We start from the raw sequence: 15,569 nt of genomic DNA, 5'->3' as shown, positions 1-15,569 counted from the left end.
CCCTTCCACTCATCCCGTTCCAGGCATTTTCACGAGCCCATCCTCCCAAATTAAGGTGCCACCAACCTCCTGTGAACTATACAGTGTACACCTAACACAGAAACTCACTCACAGCTTTTGGGAATTAGTCAATTAACAGGTTAATTCTTTCACTTCAATGTTAATTATGAATCTGTCCATCAGAATTCCCAGCAAAACTGAATACTGCATTGCAGTTACATTATGTCCATCTCATCAAAGCTACTACTTTACTAACTTGCCTCTTCATGTCATGCTGGCCAGCGTCTATGAAAAACTCCCCAACAGTGTAGTGATAGTGTTCAACCACGCCGCCTGGCAGAAGTAGAGACATGGCACTACATGCTCATCTCTTCCCAGTGTCTGCTGATGGCCCACCACAAACCTGGCAGTGGAGCAGATAACCTAAGACCCAACCAGTGGAGGCTGGTAGGAGGAGCTATAGGAGGATGAGCTCATTGTAATGGCTGGAATGGAATAAATGGAACAGTATCAAAAACATATGGAAATCTTGTTTGACTCCGTTCCATTAATTCCTTTGCAGCCATTACAATGAGCGCGTCCTCCTATAGCTACCCCACCAGCCTCCACTGGAAACAACCTAGGTAGGCCTAAAAATCAACAAGCTCCTCCTTGTGTTACATCATGTATCATTTGCTAATACATTTGTTTTTTTCCCATTGACATTTGAACATTTCCAACGCTCCTGATGCTAAAGGGAACCTTTTGTGAGTACATGCGTCACATATCATGTGTCACCTCTTTAAACACAGGGCTTACGCCACTGCTGTTCGGTTCATACCAGAGGACACAATTGTCATTTGGATTTCTTTGACATGTTTTTGCATGCCTGTGCAGCCTCACATTTGAACTAACCTGAAGGAGGATCCTGAGGTTGTGCAACAGGGGTTCCGCAGGTACTTGGTCAACATCGTGCAAACACTGTCAGAGGACCGGGAGCGAGAGATGTCTATATCATTAGTTAATATTGTCCGAAACCCAGGGTTCTTCATCGCCGATGTTTGGATTTACACTCTGTAGTCAAAGGATCTGCAACCCCTTTGTGACTTCACCACAGCGCACCTCAGACATTTCTGTGCATGTTATACAGTGGTCTCCTCAGAGGAGGAAGAGGCGGACCGTCCTCAGTGAATTTCATAAAAATAGTATAACAGTTTGCCTTTTTAGATAAACTATATTAAATATATTCACGTCACCAAATAATTGATTAAAACACAATGTTTTGCAATGAAGGTTTACAGTAGCCTCAAAAGCACTCTTTAGGGTAGCGCCATGGTCTAGCTGGAGGACAGCTAGCTTCTTTCCTCCTCTTGGTACATTGACTTCAATACCAAACTTAGGAAGCTCATGGTTCTCACCTCCTCCCAAGATTTACACAGTAATGACAACTCCCAGAGGACATCCTTCAACCTATCAGAGCTCTTGCAGCATGAACTGACATGTTGTCCCACCCAATCAACGGATCTGAGAATGAATCTAGCACTGAAAGCATAACCTACAGCTAACTAGCACTACAGTACATAAAATGTGGTGAGTAGTTGACTAAAATACAAGTTGAACAGTTTTGAATACATTTTTTGCCTACTCAAACAGAGGGACGTTATGTTAGCTAGCTGGCTTTGACTACCCAACACTGGAACCCCTCCAATTCAAGGTAAGCTTTCGGTTTGACTAATTTATTGTCACCAGGGCCCACCTGTGGAACTGCACACTAATGTTACTGCATGATTGTAGGTTTACTAAGGCGTTAGTTATATTAGCTATGTTGACTATGTTACTTTAGCTAATATAGTGACAATGATGTAGGCTGTGTGTAGCGGTTTTGAAATGGTTTGGAAAGGTTTTTTCACCTGGTCACATACAGCTGGTGTGAATTGAAGTACACAAGCAAAGGGCAAATATGAGAGGCGGAGAGCGCGTAGTTGTGAGAAGGATTACACTGTGGTTGCTATGAAAGTAAACTCTTCACGCGTGATCAGGGGTACATTCATTCTGCCGATTCTGTTGTAAAATGTTTATTAAAACAGAAGCAAACGGAGCGGGGATTTGTCCAATAGAAACTCTCCTTTTCAACTGCTGGACTAATGATTATGCCCTAGATCAAATGTTTCTCTGGATCTGTGTGCACCTACATTGTAAAAACATTCAGCATCATGTAGTAGCCTAAACCCATCACTGCTACATTGAACTGGGTGAATGGAATATGAATGAGTCATCCAATATGCCATAATAGAAATGAGGCCATGAGCATGAGACAAAAAAAAAAAAAATCCTCCCTCATCTTAAAACACCGACTGCCACTGACGTCAGAATTTATTCCAACTTTAACCAATCCGCCGTCAGCGACCTCTCATTTTACGTAACATAATTCCACCGCTATCTAGATTTGAGGTGGCACAAAGAAAGCTTAACCAGAAAATGAATCTTTGTCAACCTTCAACTGCACTTGGATGTTTTGTTCACAAGGAGGTTGGTGGCACCTTAATTGGGGAGGACGGGCTCATGGTAATAGCTGAAACGGAATGTGTGGAATGGTATTAAATACAAATACATAGTTTCCATGTGTTTGATGCCATTCCATTTACTCTGTTCCGGGCATTATTATGAGCAGTCCTCCCCTCAGCAGCCTTCACTGATTGTGTTGTTTGTATATAAAAAAAGTTCTAAAATGTCTACTATTAAACACTTTACACTAAAAAGTCTCAGAATAAAGTTGGCAACTTCAATAAGTCCTGAAGTGTCTAAAAAAGATAGGTAAATGTTCAAGTTACAGTGCAACAGTTCTTTAAACAATGGACATTTATTAACTGATCTTCACAGGTGGAAGGTAAGAGCGTACAACAGCAACAGAACAAGGTTTAAACGGCGTATCCAACAATGCCTCCTTTTCCGATGCACTCTCCAATGTAGAACCACATCAGCACTTCAGTGCAGACCAATCCATTTCTGAATGCATCCTGTAACAAAAGCATATTGACATTAATCCCAAACAAATACCAGAGTCATATCTAAAAACCAACATGACAGACAATGTCATATTTCCCAATTGGTTAGGATGTAGGCCTAATGTCTCCTCTAGTGGATTGCAGCTACTTATTTTGATAATGACGGGACTACTTGTAAGAGTTGAGATAAGTCACAACCAATGTTCCCGCTAAGCTGTGAGCTTGTGCAAGCAGCAGCCCCAAGACTACCATGAGCTGCCGCTCAGAAATATCAGCCCACGTTGAGAAGCAGGAGATTGAACTTGAAAGTTTTCTAGAGCAGTGGTCACAAACCAGTCGATAGCAAACCTGGTCAATCTCCAAATCATTCCTAGACAGTCGACTCAACACTTTGTAATCAACCCTTTTAAACCACAAAATGCATGTTCCTTCCATTTCCACTCAGCACTACAATAGTAATGAATGAGTAGCAATGTATCTATCGGCTTGGGTTATTTGTAGCGCGGGTCTTTTTTTAATATCGAGGAATATTTCACTTCCTCTGTTCATAGGCGTAACGTAGCGCTTGTTTAGAGATCAAAGAGAGAGCTGCATGTAGCCACGTGTGCACATTGTTCATATCCTTTGCTAGTTAGTTAGCCCAGTGATCATTTGTAGTCAGCACAAAACGTGTACATTTCTAGACATCTTTGAAAAGCGAGTCAGGTAAAGAGCTTTTTTATGTCTTAAAGGGGCAGTGTTGTATTTTGGGCAGGCTTGAATAAGCTAAGTAGCCAATAGGCAGAGGGTAGCATAATTTGTCTGATTATCTGTAATAATGGTATGGGAATAATAATCCTTTATTTAGTAAAGTGGTTTCTTACATCAAACAACATTTTCAGACACATCCTTGTCTGAAGGACAAGTGGATAAACAGATGTCAAGCCCTGCATGTTTTTCCCCCATAAGTGTCATGGAATGTAGGCCTAAATTGAACACCACACATTGGCTGCTACTGTAGGCTGAATGATAGAACAGCTATTTCCATGTTAAATGTTATGAGATGTATTTTCTCCATTGTTTTTGATGGTAGACCTACAGTATGATCAAATAGCCACAGTGTTCACAGCAAATGCACGCTGGAAGTTTATAACGTTCAAGTTTGCGCTCAGCAGACCTGAAATTTGCTCAGTGACAAATTGTTTTTGAGGGAACATTGATCACAACACCCACATTCAGAGAGCCAATGGGCAAAATAAAGAACTTGCTACCTACTTATACAGTATTGCATTGATACCCACTCAAGCAATCTTCTCAGTTCTCACCTTCACTGTCGTCTGTCCAAGGCGTCCACTGTTGACACCGGTGAGGATGTTCTTGATTCCTGCAATGGCCTGGGGAATCTCGGCGGGGGAAGGTGGCACAAGCTCGACTTTAGCGTAGTGCCAGAAGGTCGCTAGCCGGGGCTTGGAGTAGGTGGCAGCGGCTGAAAAAACAAGATGAACACGCCATGTCATGAAATGTGTCCTCTGCTGCATGCTGCTTGGTCAAGCGAGACAAGAAACATTAGCTAACGTTAGATATAGTTTACAGGTGAGACAGCTAGGTGACTCAAAGAGCTTGTCAGAAGACCTACCTGAGATTGACATTAGCTAGTTAGGTAGCCAAGTTAAAGGCAAGGCAGTCATTAGAAAAACCGAGGCTACTGAGTCTGCCGATAAGAATATGGTGATTGACAGTCGAAAGCCTTGGCCAGGTCGATGAAGACGGCTGCACAGTACTGTCTTTTATCGATGGCGGTTATGATATCGTTTAGTACCTTGAGCGTGGCTGAGGTGCACCCGTGACCGGCTCGGAAACCAGATTGCACAGCGGAGAAGGTACGGTGGGATTCGAGATGGTCAGCGGAGAAGGTACTGTTGACTTGGCTTTCGAAGACCTTAGGCAGGGCAGGATGGATATAAGTCTAACAGTTTGGGTCCAGAGTGTCTCCCCCTTTGAAGAGGGGGATGACTGCAGCAGCTTTCCAATCCTTGGGGATCTCAGACGATATGAAAGAGGTTGAACAGGCTGGTAATAGTGGTTGCAACAATGGCGCCGGATAGTTTCAGAAATAGAGGGTCCAGATTGTCAAGCCCAGCTGATTTGTACAGGTCCAGGTTTTGCAGCTCTTTCAGAACATCTGCTATCTGGATTTGGGTAAAGGAGAACCTGGAGAGGCTTGGGCGAGTAGCTGCGGGGGGGGGGGGAGCTATTGGCCGAGGTTGGAGTAGCCAGGAGGAAGGCATGGCCAGCAGTTGAGAAATGTTTGTTGAAGTTTTCGATAATCATGGATTTATCGGTGGTGACCGTGTTACCTAGCCTCAGCGCAGTGGGCTGGCATTGTGACGCAAACCAATGGGCTGGGAATAGAACCGTTCGGAAGGCGGGTTGGTGCAGCGGTGCTCCATACAACTAATAGAAGCTGGCAGGGGTGAAAGATCCTTTGAGTTAACGCGATTACTTCATAAACTACGGGAAGCTGCTGGAACATACGGTCTTATGAAACTCGGCCCCATGCAATTAACTAGTTTATTTAAAACAGCGTTAAATGTCAGCCTACTGTGGGAAGCATTGGCGTCAACATGGGCCAACATCCCAGTAGAACACTTTCGAGACCTTGGAGTCCATGCCGCGACGAATTGAGTCTGTTTTGAGGGCTAACAACTCAATATTAGGAAGGTGTTATTGTTTTGTACACTCAGTAGTTAGCTAGCTGCAGCCGGGAAGATGCGCTAAACTGTAACATAGCTAACTACTAGCATAGCCACCGATGCCAGCGTGACTGTCAACTTGAATACACTAACATGTTTTAATAGCGTCGACGTTAAGCTTATGTCTAAATACAATCATTTAACTTACCTCCGATCAAAGTAGGTACTTTGGCCACCAATTTCTGGACTGCCTGTGCCATGGTGGTTTGCTTTAGAGTCGTGAAAAATACGCAATCGGCTATTTGCTGCAACTGAATGTCACCTCCAGCAAAGAAGGACCCTTCAAGTGCGGCTGCCCTATGATCTGCCTGAACGGAAATAGCTGCAGAGCTGCCTAATTTATTATTATTATATATATATCTATATATATTTATAAACCTTTATTTAACTAGGCATGAATCATAAACTACTGTTATTCTTTTTTCCCCCACTTAATCTCGATGTCGAAATCTTTTCAGAAAGGTGAAAAATCGTTTTCAATGTCAATAACAGACTGGCAAATTGAGGCCAGTGTATGAAAATAAAATAGTCTCGTAAATGTTCAAGAATGAAAAGTATTGTAATGAAACAGCAGGGAGCAGATCTCGAACCCTCGACCTTCGAGCCCGAGTTCCGGCGCGCTATCGACTGTGCCGCAAAAGCATTCTCTGTCGATTTCCGCGATTATAAACTCAGGGTCGTTACAGTATGATTAGCACCTGTATAATCAAAGTTTATTTAAAACAGGACCTTTGTGAAATCCTTACTTACAGGCCCTAACCAACTGCAATTTTTAAGTAAAAAAATAGGTATTATGTGAACATTAGATAAGGAAATAAAAAACAACAGTAAAAAGAAAGACAGTTAATAATAACAGTAGCGAGGCTATAAAAGTAGCCAGGCTATATACAGACACCGGTTAGTTGGGCTGATTGAGGTAATATGTACATGTAGGTATGGTTAAAGTGACTATGCATATGTGATAAACAGAGTAGCAGCAGTGTAAAATAGGGGTGGGGGGGGGGGGGGGGGGTGGACACAATGCAAATAGTACGGGTAGCCATTTGATTACCTGTTCAGGAGTAAAAGCTGTTGAGAAGACTTGGCACTCCGTTACTGCTTGCCATGCGGTCGTAGAGAGAACTATGACTGGGGTGGGTGGGGTCTTTGAAAATGTTTAGGACCTTCCTCTGACACCGCCTGGTGAAGAGGTCCTGGATGGCAGGCAGCTTAGCCCCAGTGATGTATTGGGCCGTATGCAGAGCAGTTGCCGTACCAGGCAGTGATGCAACCAGTCAGGATGCTCTTGATGGTGCAACTGTAGAACCTTTTGAGGATCTGAGGACCCATGCCAATTCTTTTTAGTTTCCTGAGGGGAATAGGCTTTGTCGTGCCCTCTTTACGACTGTCTTGGTGTGTTTGGACCCTTCTAGTTTGTTGGTGATGTGGACACCAAGGAACTTGAAGCACTCCACCTGCTCCACGACAGCCCCGCCAATGAGAATGGGGGCGTGCTCGGTCCTCCTTTTCCTGTAGTCCACAATCATCTCCTTAGTCTTGCTTACGTTGAGGGATAGGTTGTTATTCTGGCACCACCCGGTCAGGTCTCTGACCTCCACCCTATAGGCTGTCTCGTCGTTGTCGGTGATCAGGCCTACCAGTGTTATGTTGTCTGCAAACTTAAAGATGGTGTTGGAGTCGTGCCTGATCATGCAGTCATGAGTGAACAGGGAGTACAGGAGGGGACTGAGCACGCACCCCTGAGAGGCCCCTGTGTTGAGGATCAGCGTGGCGGATGTGTTGTTACCTACCCTTACCACCTGGGGGGCGGCCCCTCAGGAAGTCCAGGGTCCAGTTTCAGAGGGAGGTGTTTAGTCCCAGGGTCCTTTGCTTATTGATGAGCTTTGAGGGCACTATGGTGATGAATGCTGAGCTATAGTCAATTAATGGCATGTCCAAGTTGGGAAAATGCAGTGTGGAGTGCAATAGAGATTGCATCATCTGTGGATCTGTTGGGACAGTATGCAAACCGGAGTGGGTCTAGGGTTTTTTAAATTATTTTTTTTAATTTTACCTTTATTTAACCAGGCAAGTCAGTTAATAACACATTCTTATTTTCAATGACGGCCTGGGAACAGTGGGTTAACTGCCTGTTCAGGGGCAGAACGACAGATTTATACCTTGTCAGCTCGGGGGTTTGAACTCGCAACCTTCCGGTTACTAGTCCAACGCTCTAACCACTAGGCTACCCTGCCGTTTCTGGGATAATGGTGTTGATGTGAGCCATGACCAGCCTTTCAAAGCACTTCATTGGCTATAGATGTGAGTGTTACGGGTCAGTAGTCATTTAGGCAGGTTACCTTAGTGATTTTGGGCACAGGCCCTATGGTGGTCTGCTTAACACATGTTTGGTATTACAGACTCGGACAGGGAGAGGTTGAAAATGTCAGTGAAGACACTTGCCAGTTGGTCAGCGCATGCTCGCAGTACATGTCCTGGTAATCCGTCTGGCCCTGCGGCCTTGTGAATGTTGACCTCTTTAAAGGTCTTACTCGCATCAGCTGTGGAGAGAGTGATCACACAGTCGTCCGGAACAGCTGGTGCTCTCATACATGTTTCAGTGGCAGAGAAAAGCAGAGCACCAGTATGGGACTATTACATGGAATTGGCACCAGGGAAAGCAAGGCGTCTTATTTGTGATAAAGATGTAAGCATGGGGTCAGCAACAGCTAAATCAAAAAATACCACCAACCTGTGGAATCACCTTAAGAACACCCATCCAAAAGCCCATATTATATTAAGTTAAAATAAAAGTGTTCATTCAGTATTGTTGCAATTGTCATTATTACAAAAATGTGTGTGTACATGTACATATATACTCGTTTTAAAAATCGACCGATTAATCGGTATCTGCTTTTTTTGTCCTCCAATAATCGGTATCGGCGTTGAAAAATCATAATCGGTTGACCTCTAGTTTAATTCAACAGCCTTCTATATGTTCTCTTTTCGACTCACTCTGTATATTTGCATATCTCCTTAGCTATCATACTCTGCTTCCACTGGACATTCTACTGAACTCGGTCCTCCAGAAAGTGGAGAGCATTAGCAACACTTTTGCAGTTCTTTGTAATATCTTTAAAAATAATACATGTTAGAAAGGATTACCTACACATACTATACTGAGCAGCTCATGTTATAGACAGAAGCAGACTACATGGCAGACCAATCCAAACTCATCTCTGGGCATGTCCAGCCAATCATGGCTAGAGGGAAGGTTCCTGGCTTTTTCCATGGCTCGTATATTATTCCTATTTACAGATGGCATACACATTTGTTATTAAAGGGACATGAAAGTTCACATGTTCCAGAACACATTTCTGCCAACAAAAATAAAAGTTTAGTTCAAATGCCTCCTGTGAAGTAGTGACGCTTGACATAGGGCTAGTTTCCTGAAACGAGTCACATTTAGGCAAGTTAGCTGGTTCATTGATTTATCCTGCATTATAATATAGGCTACCCCTATCTAGTCCCTTCAGCTTAGCTCAAAACATTGTATGATGCAAAACATAGCAACTGTCTGGGTCTCCACAAGTGATGGATCAGTTGTTGGAAAACACCTCTTCAGTTCAACTCCACATCTTCTAAAATGTGTGCTGTGATGAGTGCGCCCTGCACTGAGGGCAGATAAGAAGAGGAAGAAGAGGTCCTCCTCCTCACACTCAGACAGGTGTGCCCAGTGACAGGTGCAGCTCTCCCGTCCTGGTGCCTCTTGGTGCTGGGTCACTGCCCAGATGCGAGAGCCATGAGAGAAGCAGTATGTGTAAGGGGTTGTAGTAGTTATACGACCTGCATGCCCAGCTGCTGAGCAGTGTCCTGTAGCATCACAGTGTCCTCCCCTGCCTGAGACGAGTCACCACTAGTCAGAACATAGAATACCCCCTCCCCCTGATCCCACACCCCACCCAACAGCACCCTCTCATCTCCACCTGTACGTCCGTGGAGTGTGCTACCGCCCTGGCATCCTCCTCGTCTTCCCCAGGCCCCAAGCTATCTGTCTGGGAAGCGTCCTCTCCCTCCGGTCTCTCTCTCATCAGTTGCTCTGTCAGCTCCATGCTCTCATAGCGAATCAGCTGCAGACGCATAAAGCCGTCCTCGTGTTTCTTATACCTGGGAGAGAGAGGGAAGAGAGAAAGAATAGTTAGCCACAAGACCAAAATGATGATCCAAATAGGCTCAGACTTTCTCATTCACCCACTAATGATTCTGGAGCCAAACTACTTATATAGAATGAGATCCAGGGCTCTGTTCTAGGCCCTCTCCTATTCTCGCTATACACCAAGTCACTTGGCTCTGTCATAACCTCACATGGTCTCTCCTATCATTGCTATGCAGACGACACACAATTAATCTTCTCCTTTCCCCCTTCTGATGACCAGGTGGCGAATCGCATCTCTGCATGTCTGGCAGACATATCAGTGTGGATGACGGATCACCACCTCAAGCTGAACCTCGGCAAGACGGAGCTGCTCTTCCTCCCGGGGAAGGACTGCCCGTTCCATGATCTCGCCATCACGGTTGACAACTCCATTGTGTCCTCCTCCCAGAGCGCTAAGAACCTTGGCGTGATCCTGGACAACACCCTGTCGTTCTCAACTAACATCAAGGCGGTGGCCCGTTCTTGTAGGTTCATGCTCTACAACATCCGCAGAGTACGACCCTGCCTCACACAGGAAGCGGCGCAGGTCCTAATCCAGGCACTTGTCATCTCCCGTCTGGATTACTGCAACTCGCTGTTGGCTGGGCTCCCTGCCTGTGCCATTAAACCCCTACAACTCATCCAGAACGCCGCAGCCCGTCTGGTGTTCAACCTTCCCAAGTTCTCTCACGTCACCCCGCTCCTCCGCTCTCTCCACTGGCTTCCAGTTGAAGCTCGCATCCGCTACAAGACCATGGTGCTTGCCTACGGAGCTGCGAGGGGAACGGCACCTCAGTACCTCCAGGCTCTGATCAGGCCCTACACCCAAACAAGGGCACTGCGTTCATCCACCTCTGGCCTGCTCGCCTCCCTACCACTGAGGAAGTACAGTTCCCGCGCAGCCCAGTCAAAACTGTTCGCTGCTCTGGCCCCCCAATGGTGGAACAAACTCCCTCACGACGCCAGGACAGCGGAGTCAATCACCACCTTCCGGAGACACCTGAAACCCCACCTCTTTCAGGAATACCTAGGATAGGATAAAGTAATCCTTCTCACCCCCTTAAAAGATTTAGATGCACTATTGTAAAGTGGCTGTTCCACTGGATGTCTTAAGGTGAACGCACCAATTTGTAAGTCGCTCTGGATAAGAGCGTCTGCTAAATGACTTAAATGTAAATGTAAATCTTACCAATGCAGACTATCTCAACCACATGCACTTTCAAATTGGTTGTCCTAGTATGCTGGCTATAAATGTTCTCTTTGCCATGTTGAATGGCTCAGTAGTTGGTACCTGAATCGTGGGTGTCCAGAGGGCCATTTGAACTGGTGCTTCTTACGGAGGTGGGCAGTGAGGTTGTTTCCCCTAGTGAAGCACTGCTCACAGACATGACACTTGTAGCGAGCCACAAAATCTCCCTGAGTTGTCAACACAAAAGGTAAACATCTTCAAATAGAGTTTAGGCTTTGAGCGCATACATTATAGTGGTCTTTACATGGCTGACTTGCACAACAGGGCTTCAAATAGTTATTTTCAGCACGGTTCCAGCAAACTATGGTGGATGCATAACTAGGCCTGTCCAGTATAGCTTAGCTTGGCTCAGCAGAGTGAAAAGTATACAAATGTTGACATCTCCCTCTCTCACCTCATGCACTTTCTTGTAGTGGTTCTTGATGGAGTGCAGTGAGCGTGTGGTGTAGTCACAGTTAGTGAGGTCACAGCGGTAGGCCGGCTCAGTGCTGTGGGTGTCCAGGTGTTTTACGAAGGTCGATAAGGTTTTTACAGCTGACACACACACCACAAGAAACATGGGTTATGATGGGTCATCTTTTACTAACATTCAGGCAACTGTTAACACTTGACCACACTAAACAGGTACTTCTTAAATATAATGAATTTCCTTTTATAATAAAGTATGGACATCATCTCTGTCAAAGAGGGATAGTGTTGGCTTATCATATAGACCGGGAGTCCTGGGTATTACTTTAGTATCTACCTAACCTACCTGTACTCGCAGTATTCACAGCTGTAAGGCTTCTCGTTGCTGTGGCGGAACTTGACGTGGTTCCGCAGCGATGAGCAATCTGCGCTGTGCTCTTGCAGTCATCTTTACAGGATGGCCACTCTTAGGGAGAGTAGCAACAGTGCTGAACTTTCTCCATTTTCAGACAACAACAAAAAAGGCATGCACTGATTCTCACACACAAGCATGGCATCATTCACAAGTGATAATGTAATCATTCACAAGTGATATGATAATATTGTCACCCATCAGACTGTTCTTGATCTAATCTTGTCTTTACATACAGTGGGGAGAACAAGTATTTGATAACCTGCAAAATCAACAGTGTTTCCTACAAAGCATGTAGAGGTCTGTAATTTTTATCATAGGTACACTTCAACTGTGAGAGACGGAATCTAAAACAAAAATCCAGAAAATCACACTATGATTTTTAAGTAATTAATTTGCATTTTATTGCATGACATAAGTATCTGATACATCAGAAAAGCAGAACTTAATATTTGGTACAGAAACCTGTGTTTGCAATTACAGAAATCCTACGTTTCCTGTAGTTCTTGACCAGGTTTGCACACACTGCAGCAGGGATTTTGGCCCACTAGTCATTTTACAACATTAACAATGTCTACACTGTATTTATGATCAATTTGATGTTATTTTAATGGACAAAAACAAGAATTTCTAAGTGACCCCACTTTGTAACGTAACAAAGTGGAAAAAGCCAAAGGGTGTGGATACTTTCCGAATGCACTGTAAACAGTGTACATCATGACGGTCTTCCATAATTATGGGATAATAATGTTGACCGAACCCTGTGAGTTTATATTTGGAATTTCGTAGTCACAAATTGAAATTCATGTCTCTTGTTTGTTTTCTGTCACTAGAGGAGCACAGTTGTATATGGAAAGACTGTGGGTTCTGTTCTGTGGAGAGTGCTGAGGAGTTGAAGCGCCACGTCTATTTCCACTGTTACCACACCTAGATGAAGCAGTGGGGCCGGGGGGGTACTCAAGGCCCAGCCCAGCCTCGGCACCTGCACCATTGGCCTCCACAACCGCAACATCGTGCCTGACATCACAGACAACTTCATCTGCCAGTGGGACCAATGTGAGGTGAGACGCTGTTAGTGTGGGTCATATCTAGCTTAGATGTGAAGCTTGTGGACAGACATAGCATTAAGCCAGGCATAGACAAGGGACATGCACAGAACACACACAGCTCTTTTCTTTAGCTGGGTTTAGGTTCTATTCAAGTGGATGAAGCACATTAAGTTAAGTGGGGAAGTTATCAGGTCATGTACTTTTGTTGGTCTTACTCTCATAGTAACGGTCTTTGACAGTAACACGTCTTTTTGTATGTGTGTTTGCAGCAACCCTCTCTGGTCAACCCAGAGTGGTTCTACCGCCATGTGGAGATGCACAGCATGTGTATGGACGTACCCTCTGCTGAGAATGAGACATTGGTGTGCTGTGGCTGGAAGGGTGAGTCCACTGACCCCTGTCAAGATGGTAGTATAGAAAGTAGCAGCTTACAACTATTCAGGAGAAACCACCGAGTCTTTCAGTTGGTGTGTAGTTTTTTATTATCTTGGCATTGACTGTGGATGAAATAGGTAAGAGCAGGGTTGGCCTATAACTGGCTGTAATGATACCTGGAACCAGAGTGAATACCACAACTGAGAATATCAACTGTACTTATTTTCCCCTGACTTTTCTTCAGACTGCGAGGCCAGGTTTAAAGGGTGCTTTAAGCTGCGGGAGCACCTGCGGAGCCACACTGGGGAGAAGGTGGTGGCCTGCCCAATCTGTGGAGGGATGTTTGCCAACAACACCAAGTTCTTTGACCACATCAGATGGCAGACCACCATCGAGGGTGAGAGGGGAAGGTCAGGGGTGGATTGGATTAATGGCTTTGCTAACATTGTGGAGTATAACCCAATAACATATTTACTACTTAATGACTGTCTCGTACCTCTCGTAGGTCAGAGGTTCCAGTGCTCCCACTGCTCCAAGCGCTTTGCAACGGAGAGACTACTGAGGGACCACATGAGGAATCATGGTCAGTCCCTTGAACTCCCTTCTTTGTATTTACACGTTGATCTATCGTTTGCTGCCGAGTAGTGCTGTGGTCTGATCAGTTCCTTTCTATCCCTATCTGCTGTTAGTGAACCACTACAAGTGTCCATTGTGTGACATGACCTGCCCGTTTAGGTTATAATGGTAGCAGGCACTGGTCATATATGTTCCATTCCTTATATAGCCATTCTGTGTCAGCTCTTCAAAGTGGACAGCCTATATGCTGCTAATAATGGAAATGTAATCATAGTCATGAGTTTTGCTCCCACAGTAGCTAAGAAAGTAATACTAAGTGTATGTTTTGTAGTAAGCTGTTAGTAGCCCATGTGCCTCACCATTATAATTTGGTCTATTTTCACCAACGGAGGTATTGTAAACATATCGTTCCTGGTCGGTGTGTTCTTGTTTACTAACTTTTTTTGTACAGCTTTGACAGTGCTACTGATAGTAGTAATCAAATCAAATGTATTTATATAGCCCTTCTTACATCAGCTGATATCTCAAAGTGCTGTACAGAAACCCAGCCTAAAACCCCAAACAGCAAGCAATGCAGGTGTAGAAGCACGGTGGCTAGGAAAAACTCCCTAGAAAGGCCAAATTGTCCCTAGAATTTCTAAGCAAACAGCTGTAGTCAGGGCTTTCTCCTATAGAGCTTCATTTTTATGGAAGGATCTGCCTACCCATGTGGGTGCTTGGCTTGCACGTGCAAATTCAGCACACACAACATTCTATAATAGAATTGTGTTATTTGACGTGTCAAATTAAAAGCTTATTTAACGCGTCAAATAGTGTTATGATGTGTATCTTTTTTTTGACACACAAAGACCCAAAAGGCGTTCAAAGTGCCTCACCCTAATAATTTTTGTTAATTTTCACCTATTAATTTAGCCTTTTTTTTGTTTGTTGCCCCACCAAGATTGACATGCTAAAATTGCCACTGCCTCTGCTGCAGAGGATAAGTTCATTAGAGTTACCAGCCTCCGAAATTGCAGCCCAAATAAATGCTTCACAGAGTTCAAGTAACAGACATATCTCAAAATCAACTGTTCAGAGGAGACTGCATGAATCAGGCCTTCATGGTCGAATTGCTGCAAAGATTCCACTACTAAAGGCTAAAGGACACCAATAAGAAGATTACTTGCTTGGGCCAAGAAACACGAGCAATGGAAATTAGACCAGTGGAAATCTGTCCTTTGGTCTGATGAGTCCAAATGGAGATTTTTGGTTCCAACAGCCGTGTCTTTGTGAGACGCAGAGTAGGTGAACGGATGACCTCCGCATGTGTGGTTCCCACCATGAAGCACTGGAGGAGTTGTGATGGTGTGGGGGTGCTTTGCTGGTGACACTGTCAGTGATTTATTTACAATTCAAGGCACACTTAACAAGCATGGCTACCACAGCATTCTGCAGCGATACGCCATCCCATCTGGTTTGCACTTAGTCCCACTAACATTTGTTTTTCAATAGGACAGGACACCTCCAGGCTGTGTAAGGGCAATTTGACCAAGAAGAAGAGTGAAGGAGTGCTGCATCAGATGATCTGGCCTACACAATCACTCGACCTCAACCCAATTGAGATGGTTTGG

General features: G+C 44.6%; 1 protein-coding gene and 1 pseudogene across 1 annotated transcript; both read right to left on the bottom strand.

Annotated features, from left to right (window-relative positions):
- Positions 1-2,820: 2,820 nt before the first annotated feature.
- Positions 2,821-5,999, bottom strand: LOC115134813 (ATP synthase subunit g, mitochondrial-like). The gene is made up of 3 exons (XM_029669003.1): positions 5,865-5,999; positions 4,289-4,449; positions 2,821-2,996 (listed from the first exon to the last, which is right to left on the bottom strand). Exons 1-3 carry the CDS (start codon positions 5,914-5,916, stop codon positions 2,898-2,900), a joined length of 312 nt encoding a protein of 103 aa, XP_029524863.1. The 5' UTR covers positions 5,917-5,999; the 3' UTR covers positions 2,821-2,897.
- Positions 6,000-9,532: 3,533 nt separating this feature from the next.
- LOC115134662 (histone H4 transcription factor-like) lies at positions 9,533-12,678 on the bottom strand (annotated as a pseudogene).
- Positions 12,679-15,569: the final 2,891 nt, after the last annotated feature.

This window comes from Oncorhynchus nerka, linkage group LG9a (assembly GCF_034236695.1).
Source record: "Oncorhynchus nerka isolate Pitt River linkage group LG9a, Oner_Uvic_2.0, whole genome shotgun sequence".
Lineage (NCBI taxonomy): Eukaryota > Metazoa > Chordata > Actinopteri > Salmoniformes > Salmonidae > Oncorhynchus > Oncorhynchus nerka.
The sequence above is the reverse complement of the archived record's forward strand: the minus strand, read 5'-3'. Positions and strand labels throughout refer to the sequence as shown.

Coding starts and splice junctions, on each gene's coding strand:
- LOC115134813 (XM_029669003.1), bottom strand. CDS start 5,916: ATGGCACAGGCAGTCCAGAAATTGGTGGCCAAAGTACCTACTTTGATC. Junction 4,450..5,864: donor AGTACCTACTTTGATCGGAG/GTAAGTTAAATG, acceptor TTGTTTTTTCAG/CCGCTGCCACCTACTCCAAG. Junction 2,997..4,288: donor TTGGACAGACGACAGTGAAG/GTGAGAACTGAG, acceptor CTTTTGTTACAG/GATGCATTCAGAAATGGATT.